Source organism: Ostrea edulis, chromosome 5, assembly GCF_947568905.1.
Source record: "Ostrea edulis chromosome 5, xbOstEdul1.1, whole genome shotgun sequence".
Lineage (NCBI taxonomy): Eukaryota > Metazoa > Mollusca > Bivalvia > Ostreida > Ostreidae > Ostrea > Ostrea edulis.
The window spans coordinates 82,452,468-82,464,676 of NC_079168.1; the positions used below are offsets into that span (position 1 = coordinate 82,452,468).

The window sequence follows — 12,209 nt, forward strand, 5'->3', positions numbered from 1 at the left end:
ATATTTTGGTTTTATCATAAACAAACAGGAATCATAAATAAACAATTCATTAACTTTTAATTGACATTCAGTCATTAAGGTGCATATGGTATTTATTCACAGGACTCTCAAGATGACCTATTCGAAAACTCAGAAGTGGGGCCTCTCCCAAATCTCTCAGATTCTCCACAATAGCCGTGTTTCGAGTTACTCCGGAACACAGTGTTTATTCTGTGTTTAGTCACGCCGCGTCAAAAATGTTCCACAGGGTTACTTCCGGTTTATCGTTGTTTACCTTTGTTTACCAACAGTCGACACTTCGTGTATTAGGCCTAGGCTTAATTTTGTCGATCATCATGAAATTGAAATACACATTTAATAGTTTGGGGTGTATGCGGTACATATTTGTTTATGAGCGTTTGATAAGCTACTATTGATCTACGAAATACAACGAAAGACTTCGTCAAGAACAGAAGACGATGTCGTGTAACTCACACAAGGCCCGGCCCAGCTGTCTAGTAACCGGAGGAGTAAAGGAAAAGAACGTATTAGACTCACTGAAACCTGTCAAACTGGTAAAATGAAAATTATGACGACATTATATATATATATGATTAAACAAAACACAATGTGCACTGCTTCATTTAAAGCAGGCATTAGGTCCAGTACAGTCTATAGGGCCTATGTGAAATAGAATTTACGTTACCAAATCAGGGCCAAAATGGGCATAAACATGTAACATATATATTCAGGTCCATTCCAAAGACTATTTCTACCTACGTAGCTATTAATAGCTACCTAGGTATTTAAAGCTACTTAAAGTAGCTAGTTTTACCTACTTTTACATGTTTTTAAAGATATAAATAAATAATAATTAAGGCACATCTTTTAAACAGGTCAGTCGTTTTATGTATCATGTTGTACATGTGCATGACAAAATTCGGAGTGTAAATTTAAATGCTTTACGAGGGTGGAAAATGTAGAGAAAATTGCATGAAAAATCGACTCAAAAACTTTTAATGTAAGAGTGCATGAATGTTAACTTTAAAATTAATAAAGATTTGTAAAACATTCTAGACTTCTTATCATGTATCTTTGATCCTAAGTTCCTAGAGAATGGAAGTGGGTGCAGTTATTGATGCAAATTTGAAAGTAATCATTTTTTGTCCAATATTTTTGTGGTATTCATTGTCAGTATAAGTGAATCAAGAAATTTGGTACACACCATGTTGCGCTGTTCCTGCGTTTGGCCACAAAATGCAAGTAAAGGAAAATGTAGGTAAAAATAGCTACCTGGAGTAGGTTTAAATACCTAGGTAGCTATAAGTAGCTACATAGGTAGAAATAGTCTTTGGACTGGACCTGATAATTATTGATATAAAATATAGATAATGACAATACACAGTGAAAAGTAATAGATTAGCTATAATATTATAGGTATTTGAAATGGCTTTATTATTTAAAGCTAGTTTAAATTGAATTAGTCTGGGTTTCTGAGTGCAATGGTATAGCCATATGTGGGTGAGGATAAAATTATCTACTTGGGTATAGTCAATATGCTGTCTAATTTGAAACGATCTAATTAAAATTAGATCTTTGATCCGTTCATGCAATCGCTACACAAAGTGTAGCGATTGCATGAGCGGATCAAAGATCTAATTTTAATTAGATTGATTTGACTTTTAATTTACTTGAATCTTCACTATGCTCAGCTGATCTCTAAGAAAAGACTGCACTTGTTATGAAACTGGTGTATAGTCCTTTGTGTAGCGATTGCATGAGCGGATCAAAGATCTAATTTTAATTAGATTGAATTTGAAAATAATTATTTCTCAACTAATACTTGTGCTACAAATTAAGTCTTTGGAGTTTGACTTCTAATGATATACTTATGTAATTGGAAGAATTTTTAGCATGACTATTTATTGTTGTAGTCATTTTATTGACTTTTCACAATCCAGTAGGTATTTGTGATTACTGCTCATATTTATATCACTGAACAAAATATATATCTGATCATGATTAAGGTAATATTATAATTCCTTTCAGCAACATAATTTCAATATGTGCTCACAGACTGGTCCAGCACAATCTCTAGTATAATTAGCTATATAAATATGCTAATCAAGCTATATAGCTTTTTAAAGCTAATTGAAATTGCTTGATATAACTATTTCAAATCTTCTATCAAATATATTTTTAAAGCATAAAAATTTAATTTCTAAGTGAAAATATTTCATCCTTGTACTTGAAACAACACACTGTAAACAAAAAAAGCTTCTTAAACTATGTACCTTAGGAAGAATTTTGATTCAAAATTGTCAAATGTTTAGGATTATTAAGTTGTTACAGATTCCACATTGTAAAGTCATCATATACTTATCAAAGCTTCGACACACATAAGGCAGTGGACAGTTATCAATACAAAAGAAATTCTCTTTTCATGAAAATTCTTAAAATGACATATGATCTATACATAGAATAGTGTTGTGGTTAGTTCAAAGTACATGTATATTGTTATGTGTCATTGCACTTAAGAAATTTAATCGAAACTAGCTTAATGAAGCTGTTTGAAATAGCTTTATAAAACTATATAGTTAAATATAGAGATTGTGCTGGGCCTGATAGATATAGCAATACAGAGGAAATCCGTCATATGCATCAAAAGTTTGAAAAAGGTGAATTGACTTAAATATAAATTTATGAACAAAATTGAAAAAAAGAGAGAAGAAATTAGGAAGAATCTTTTGTGTTCATTTAAAACATGTTGGGTAGATTTTGAAGTTGTTTAACTCGGCTTTATACATGATGTCATATCTCTGAATGCAAGCAAGCTCTCATATGACTACAATGTATAGGGGAAATCAGATATTTGTACAATAAATATGGTAAGCTTTATTGATAAAAATCATGAAAACTCATACATTCAGTTTTAATATGAATTACTTCATGTATTTCCAAATAAGTTAAAAAAAATATACATGTATGTACAGTGAACAGTATTTTTAACAAATACATGAATTATAATTTCAGCATTATTTATTTATTTTTTTTTTTTTTTTTTTTTTTACATCTTTGCTTCTCAAATTGACAAAAGTCTATTATCAATATTGTGGCATCCCTCCTCTTTTCCAGGTTAATGGGAACAGGATAATTTTCCATGCCTTTCACTTGAGGTCTTCAGTTTCATCATTAATCATCTGAATGTCGGTATGCCAAACTCTCATGATGTCATGCCATTACTGGATATTCCTTAACACTGGTTTATTTAAACCACACTACCTATAACATTGCCAAATATTAGACTGAAAATTTTCAAATACACAAGATTTGAAGCAGCAAAAGAAAAGAATTACATATGTATAACACACAAAAAAGAAGAAATTAATTCTCACCTGGCTGATATGAACTTTTTACTCCTTTTTAGCTCCCTTTCACTGCATACCAGCCAATAACTAGCAGTCATTATATGCAGATCAGCCATTGTTATCAACCTGTGTATATATATGTTGAATAAAATATGAATGAAAATTATTATTCTTTTTAAGAAATATATATACTCAATAGTATATTTCCTTACACAGTACTGAATCAAAGGGGTAGGAGAGCAAATATATAATATATAACCTGGCTCATGTTCAGCTGGTTCCATTCTTGTATACAAGTAGTTTGAGTGGAAATGTACATATCTGATGTACATGTAAAGTACCTTGATTGCACAGGCAATATGCATCACTTGTGTTCGAATTGACTATTAAAGAGTACTCTTTAATAGTAAATTCGACCCCAAGCGATGCATACTGCCTGTGCTTGATTGGTATTAAAAGTTGGAGAAAAGATCAATGTTCTTTGATATAATTCAAAATTTTGCAGTGAATGAACCATCAGTATGGAGCTTGAATAAATGATCATGCAAATTCTAGTATAGATCCGTAGGGATATATTATCTGGTGTTCTCATATTTTATTTAATTAGCAGATATATATACCCCCCCCCCCCCCCCTCTCACTCCCTTGTGAAATTGCTTCATAATTTTTATGAGCCTGAACCATAAGTTCATAATTGAAATTCTCTAATATATGATGCTTTATCATCTATTTAATGTCTCATGAACACCGTTGTAAAATACATACACTGCTCAGATGTAGATGAGGGTACAAGTATACCTATTCTTGAAGATTGACAAGATTTTGCACAGTCTATATTATATTTTTAAGAGTCAGTACAAACCTCTTGGTTTTCCTAAAAGTTAATATAAGCAAACTGGCTAGAACAATGATGTTTCTTTGTTGGTTCAGCTTTCACGGAATGTAATAATCGCACTCAATTTCGGCTGCTCGTGGTTTTCTACACAAATGACGCCATCGTTTCCTCTGCGTGAACGCTTTTCCCGGGTTTGGGAAAAGGTAAACTTTGACATCTTCCCAAGTAAATATATATCCCTTGCTATCCTTTATCTGATTTGCGACAGTTTGTGCCGCAAAATCTATATTTTGTCAAAAACAATTTTGTTACCAGTGTAAACAAAATTAACCGGAAGTACCCCTGTGGAACATTTTGCTCATATCACGTGACCGGCGTGGCTAAATACGAAAAATCCCGGGTGTTCCGGAGTAACTCGAAACACGGCTATTAGCTCGAGTAGTTCCTGAATCACCCCCTGCTCCTCCCACTGTTGACATCCCTCCACAGGATAAAATTATGGCAGTGTTGTCAGAAATTTGTAAGGAACTTAATTTCTTTCTTTTTTTAATTATTGTAATGATTAACTTATTCATAAGTATCAATTTATTCAAAAGTAATATATTATTTTTCAGTAAAAATTGTTTATGTCTAAATATTAATGTTTTCTGGGGGGAATAAATAAATAAATAAGTGATTATAATATAATTGATGCTTGTTTGTTTGATACATATTTCTCCTAGAATTAGAATTGAAAGCACAGTTTGACCAAAATCAAAACCTTCATAAATAAGGAATATATTTAATGTTCTTTTAAGTGAAAGAACAGAAAAAGCTGACAGAGGAGGTTAACAAATTGAGAGGAGAGGTCCAAAGGATTAAGAACAAAGAAGCACTCTCAATGACCAAAGTGTCAGTAGAAGGGTCAACTATTGAGGTATGGTGTATTATCATTTGTAATGAAAGTCATATAAGATTAACAGTTAATATGATCCATTTTATATTCTAACAGAAAGTGAATTAAATTAATTAAAACCTATGATGAAAACTATTAATTTTAGTAAAAGCATTTATGAATCATTTATTTACAAAAGCCAATAACATTTTACTTACCTTATGCTAGTATAAATGCAGGCCAGTAATATATTTATAGCTCACCTGAACTGAAACCTCAAGTGAGCTTTTCTGATCAACCGTCCGTCCATCTGTCTAGCTTTCATGGCCCCTGGGGGTCGTATATGGGGTCACAATAGGAGATCAAAGTTTTATATTGAAATATATTGCAATTTTTTTTTAAAAGCTTCTTTTCAAGATCCACTGGACCAGAAAAGATGAAACTCAGATATGCAAGCTCTCTGAAGTAATGTAGTTTGAAAATTGTTCAAATCATGGTCCCTGGGGGTTGTATGGGGCCACATTAGGGACTTGTGATTTTTTACATCAAAATATATAGGAAAAAAACTTTATAAATCTTCAAATCAAGAACACTGATCCAGAACAGATGAAAGTCTTATGTGAAAAATTCTTGACATAGTGTAGCTAATTGTAAATTGATCAAATCATGGCCCCCGGAGGTAGGGTGCGGCCACAATAGGCAATTTAATTTTTAATTAGCAAAATACAGGGAGAATGTTTAAAACTTCTCTCCTCAAGAGCTGCAAAGCCATGAAAACTTATATTTATGTGAAAGCCTCCACAGCTGGCATAAATTCAATGAAGTTTGTTGAAATCTTGAACCCCAACGACAGGGTGGGGCCACAATAGATGATAAGAGTTTGACAATGGAATTTATTGGAAAGGGTTTTGAAAGCTAATTCTCAAGAATAGCAAAGCCATCATTTATCATATTTACATGGAAGCATTAATTGTCAGGAAGTGTAGATTCAATTGTGTTCAAATTATGGCCCAGTGGGTTTTAAGGTGGTGCCACAAAATGCAACAGTAAGCATTGTGGTTCATGGGCCTCTTATTTAAAGCCATCATATACCCGTTTTATTTTATATATGCTGTGAATTAATGAATTAATTGTATTTTCACAGAAGGAGTATATAAATTTCCTAAAAGCCAAATTCAGCGTATTTCCGTGGATCAATTTCCAAGATCAAGAAATACAGGTTTGTTAGTTGATATAATCCTGATGAACAGTGAAAATTGTTAACTGGTTAAATACTTCAAAAGAGGTGCAAAAGTGTTCACCTTGCTAACAAAATTAAGAATGAGTACCTTAAATTGGGACATATTGTTTTTATTTCAAAAGTGAAAAGTACATTTTTTGCTGTAAGAGGCAACATTTCCAATTTCAATTATCAGTTCACCTGAGCCAAAGAGCTTTTCTGTTCGAAGGGTGTCTGGCATCCATCTGTCTGTTTGTCTGTTCGTCTGTAAACTTTTCACATTTTTCACTTCTTTTCAAGAACCACTGACCCATTTTTAACCAAACTTGCCAACAAGCATCCTTGTGTGAAGTGGATTTCAGTTTCTTCAAATGAAGGACCATGCACCCTCTTCCAAGGGTTGATTTTTGTTGAATTAAAGAAAATTGAATTGCATTTTTCATAACATCTACTCAAGAACCACCGGACCAGAAAAGATCAAACTTCTGTAAAAGCTTCAATACATTAGTGTAGATTCAAGTTGTTTAAATCATGATTCCCGGGGCTAAGGCAGGGTCACAATAGGCAAATAAAGTTTTATATAGGAATATAACGGAAAAATCTTTACAACTCTTCTTCTCAAGAAGTGCAAAGCCAAGATCATAGTGGTCATGTAACGTGTTCAAACATTTAATTTATACCTTTGATGTTTAAATAAATAAATCATTTAAGTATTATTTCACACTGAAACATTATTCGGATGTAAATGTGTGTTGATAAATGATGTAATCTATCATAATGCCCTTTATGGGATTTTGATGATGTGACCAACTCATATTTTTACATCCCAATAAAAGTTTTGAAATGATACCTTATTTCGCAATAAAATACTTCTAAGAACTGCATGCATGGTGCAACCAAACTGCATCAGCCAAATTTTACAAAGGTTAATGAAGCTATATTATATTGTTATGCCTGCACTGAGAGGCAAAGACATTGACAAATTAACCCCTGTATGTTGTTTTTATTTCAAAAACAGGTATGAATTTTCTAACTGTATGATAACATTTTTTAGGGAATGCTGAAGGACTTTACCAGTAAAGCAGGTTGGGCAGAAAGAAGTCATGTCCTGGGGGTTTTGTCGAGCTTTGGCTCGACAAAATTTACTTATTACAGGAACCAGACAACAGCAAAGGTAATTAAGAAACCATGTGTAGTAAAAGGTGATGTCTTGATTTATTGTAAATGTATTTCATTACAAATTAAGACATAAAACAGTGTTAAACGTTTTAATGTAAAGGAAACTTTTTTCAGTGGGGTGTACTATTAAATACACATAATTCATGGAAATAATTTGATATTTGATTAATTGTATATTATGTTATTTGAAATATCTAGTTAAAAGTATACATATGCTTGAAGTCATTATTCCTTTTTGTAGTTAATGGGCAACAAGGAGATTGATGTGGAGGGACTTTCTTTAAAGTCCCTCCACAACTACCTGTGGAAGTGTTTTTTGCCACCAGCAATTCCACTTGTGGACATAGAGAGGGAACGCTTGACCTTATTGCTGGTAATTAATTTCATGCAATATTGTTTGTTTTACCATTTTCAACCACATTAGTTATACAGTATTTTTCTAAATGCTCTATATATTAAGATAAAGATTTCGTTTATACCACATTTGCCTAGCAATAATTTATAGATTCATAAATTTGATATGTGAAAGAAATATTTAATTCTCTTTCTCTTGCCTGCATGGGAATCAAATTTTTGTCTCATGTAAATTCAGAAATTAAAGTAGACTTTAAAAATTCTAAACACTTTCATTTTAATTGCAATGAGACGTACTACATTGTACTACAATCTGAAGTTTATTTATTTAAAAAAAAAAAATAAGAAATGGAAATGGCATGCATTTACTCGTTGTCACATGTCGCGGTCAAAATGTACCATCCTCTCCCATTCTGGAAAGAGCTATGAGCGAACTCCAGATTTTGGCTTGATACAATAGCATTTCCTTAGAAGGAAATCATTTCACTTTAGCATTGATTCACTTAAAGGCATGCATAATACCTGAAACAATACTTGTACATGTTTATTTCTAATTTCCATAGAGATCTTTCTGCGCATCACAGAAATTGTTCCGTAAAGGAGGAACAAGTGGCTTTGCTTTCTGGGCTGAATTCCATAAGTTTGTGGACACCGTCAACAAGGATGGTAGACTGGACAAGTGGGAGAAATTGGAGGAAAAGAAGGAGAGAAGAATTGAGAAATATTTATCATAACTTTTTAAATTAAGATTTTATAAATTCAAGTTATTGTTTATTGTATATTTGTGTATTTCTTCTTTAAAATCATGTGCAGTTATTGATTTACTTGTTACTTTTAAATATGATATGTTTTTATATGTGTATCAAAGGAACTGAAATTTAGCACAAAATATAAGTATCGACAAGTGCTAATCTTGCTTTGTCTTCTTTTCGGTGAAAATTTCACTTTTTATAAATGTGAATCTTTCATTCTGATTTCAAAAGTTATGTAAATATGCACTGTCAAATCTTTTATTTCTGTTCATCGTTGAAGCCGTTCCATATTTATAAGATTGAGATATTTTAGAGAATATTGAGTAATAATTTTTTTGTACTTTGCATTGGTATTTAATCAAGAAATAGTTGTAGAATGAATAGAAATACTTGATTTCCAGCATCTGCATATTACATATTAAAGTACACATACATGTCTCATATGATTTACATATGAGTTTCCTTACATATGATTCTCATATAACATATTAGCACAGCATGCACACAAAACCTTCATATGTGAATCATATGAAGTCCCTTTCATATGATATACATATGTGAATCATATGTAAATCATATGAAACACATCATATGATTCACATATGATGCCCTTTTTTTATGATTCTCATATGAAGCTAATCATATGATCCACATATGAAAATCATATGTGGATCATATGTGGCAAGCATGCCTGTATACAGTTGAGGATTTTATTGACCATCAACCAACTCTAACACCAATTGAAGTGGACCATATTCAGAAAGAGACTGTAGGACAGAGTGAAAATAAATCATGGCATGTTCTAAGAAAAGACAGGATTACTGCATCCAATATGTATGCAGTTCAAACACGTATGGATTCATTCAAGAAAAATCCTGAGGTGGACCTCAGTGCCATTGTATCTATGGTAATGGGTGGAAAGCCTATTAATTCTAATATTAAAGCTCTGAAGTCTGGTAGAGAGTCAGAGCCACTTGCAAAATCCATCTATTGCAAAATGTACCTAGAAAGTCATTTCGAAGCAAAATTTAAAGATTGTGGAATTTTTCTAGATCAAGACGTCTCTTTCTTAGCTGCCAGTCCCGACATGCTGGTGTCTTGTGAATGTTGTGGAGATGGCTTGTTAGAGGTAAAATCATCAATGCAACCAAAATGTAGTTTATGCTCCGCACTTTGTACATGTAACTTGCCCGATTATTTATTTACGTCCGATAATGACGCTTTGGAGATTTAAAAAAAACAAAACATAGATATTTCTGTCAAATACAAGGACAGATGGCCATTAGTAAGCGAATGTGGTGTGATTTTTTTGTTTATTCCTGTAATGGTACTTTCTCAAAAAGAATCAATTTCCAGGAAGATTATTATTCAAATGTTCGATCAAATTTGATTTATTTCTTCAAAACATTTATTGCACCTAAATGTATTGAGGAAAAAATCTGTGCTTCAGCATGTATTGTGTGCCCGGACAAAGAGTCTGAAGAATCTGAATGTGAACCAATGGAAGTAGAAGATGGTGAAGGTGATGTTTATTTTTTAAAGGGATCAACTCCAACTACAGAAATTGGACCGAAATATATACATGTACAGACTGCTTCAGTAAAAACACCAAACTGATTATTATGTTTATCAATAGGGTATTGTAAACTTTTTAGCTACTCTTATTCTTTCTACATTTGTTCAAAACTTTCGCAATGCACTTCTCGTTTTAATTAACTGCGAATGACGAGCTGAGAAATGCATAAAGGGACCCAGAAAATTGCCATAAAAAGAAAGAGTGGTTTTAAGTTGTACTGTATATCATTAATGTACCATAGCGCGCTCAATGTAAGCAGGCGAACTCAAGTTATCCTGACATTTCTAAATAATGTGTCATCAGCCCTCAAAGCTTAACAGTTCTCTATATATCACATTTTAGGATTCTGGCTCCCTCAGGAATAAAGTAACCCCCACCCACCCACATACACACACTTTTGAATGACAGCTCTATACTAGACCAAAACGTTGAGGGGGGTAGGCTTGTCGAGATATATTTTTTCATAGCCCATCCCTCATTTCAATATATATATATATTACGTCCTTGTTTCCCTCTCTTTCGTGTTGAATCTCTAGGTCTAAATGCGAAGACAACCAATACGTGATGTGTAATTGTATACATGTACAGAGTAGAATCGACAATGTTTGTGATAAATCAATGACTCATGAAAATTGGCCCCCATGAAAATCGATTATTCCCTAGAATACATGTATTTATATATTCTATGCATTATCAATATAAGCATTTGACATACATGTGCTTGTCCTTTAGAAATGCCGTACCCCGTGGATAACCGGATTTGAATAGGTCCTCAATACCCCTTGCTTGTCGTAAGAGGCGATTAATTGGGCGATCCTTCCGATAAGACTGGAAAAACCGAGGCCCCGTGTGACAAAAAGTGTGGCACGATAAAGATCCATTCCTGCTCAAAGGCCGTAAGCGCCGAGCATGGGCCTACATATTGTAGCCCTTCACCGACAATAATGACATCTCCATTTGATTGATTGGTTGCTTTTACGTTCCTTCCTGAATTTTTCACTCGTATTGAGAGGTCACCATCTGTAGGATGTAGACCCGACCTATATTTAGCGCTCAGTGCCTTAGTAGTGAAGGTTCTTTATCGTGCCAACGCATGCCGCGGCACGGGAACTCCGTTTTTAAGGTCATACCTGAACGACCCGTGATTCTCACTTCTAAATGCCGAACGTTTGGCGAAATAGCAGTCACTACCTATTTTGACGTCTTAGGTTTGTCATATGATTGAAAAATTCTCGAGAGGGACGTTAAACAATAGTAAATCAATCAATATTAGGTTTGACGCGGACATGGCACGAGCGGGAACACTCTACTACTGGGCTACCACGATCCCATATGAGTGAAAAATTATCGAGTGGGACGTTAAACAATATATACAACAAATGAATGCGGTAAAGTCTTTGAATTTTGCAGATACCACTCCCAATTGTTTCATATTTGGAGTTGGCCCCTTTAAATTGTAAAAGTCAGCCGTCGGTTGTAAAAGTAAGCCTCTTCGTAAAACTCCAGTTGGGATCATCAAATCGTAGAACAGGGGATCATATTCACAGATCCTCTTCTGACTGTGGGTCCCCAGTGAGGTCTTTTCTGTCAGCCTCTTGTTCAATCTTTGTTTTACTTGGTCTTGTCCGGTCAGGTTTATCTCTTGTTTATAATCAAATTTTCTTGACTGGTGTTCTCAGTATCTATCTAGTTTTCCTTCGAATGACAAGGGGACAAGGTATTAAAATTAGATCTTCCATCCGCTTCCCAGTTTTCGATACGTCGCAACTGGGGAGCGGATGGAAAGTCTAATTTTAATTAGATTGGTAGGAATTTTTAAAAGATAGTTGGAAGTAAAAACCGGGCCGGGTCACCTTCGTAATCCGAATAGTTTAGTTTTCTTCGTTACTTTACTTTCGTTTGATGTGAAACTTCTTAATCCCAATCTGGATGATACATTGGTCTTCGCTACAAAAAGTACGGCATAATTTTGCCTCACTGTGAAAATGTCAACGATTGTTTATTTTAGGTTGGTAAAATGGGTAGCGAGAAAAAATACACATATTTTTCTGTGATTGCGAGTGATATTTGTGA

At 33.6% G+C, this 12,209-nt stretch overlaps 1 protein-coding gene and 2 long non-coding RNA genes across 3 annotated transcripts; 2 read left to right on the plus strand and 1 right to left on the minus strand.

Moving 5' to 3' along the window:
- Positions 1-567: 567 nt before the first annotated feature.
- Positions 568-3,510, plus strand: LOC130055098 (uncharacterized). The gene is made up of 2 exons (XR_008803327.1): positions 568-1,500; positions 3,115-3,510. It is a non-coding gene; the product is annotated as an uncharacterized LOC130055098 (long non-coding RNA).
- LOC130055097 (uncharacterized) lies at positions 2,851-4,346 on the minus strand. Its single transcript, XR_008803326.1, has 2 exons — positions 4,210-4,346; positions 2,851-3,473 (listed from the first exon to the last, which is right to left on the minus strand). It is a non-coding gene; the product is annotated as an uncharacterized LOC130055097 (long non-coding RNA).
- Positions 4,347-4,618: 272 nt separating this feature from the next.
- Positions 4,619-8,719, plus strand: LOC125673266 (uncharacterized). Its single transcript, XM_056166492.1, has 6 exons — positions 4,619-4,702; positions 4,980-5,098; positions 6,201-6,275; positions 7,330-7,449; positions 7,696-7,827; positions 8,372-8,719. Exons 1-6 carry the CDS (start codon positions 4,681-4,683, stop codon positions 8,540-8,542), a joined length of 639 nt encoding a protein of 212 aa, XP_056022467.1. The 5' UTR covers positions 4,619-4,680; the 3' UTR covers positions 8,543-8,719.
- The last annotated feature ends 3,490 nt before the right edge of the window (positions 8,720-12,209 follow it).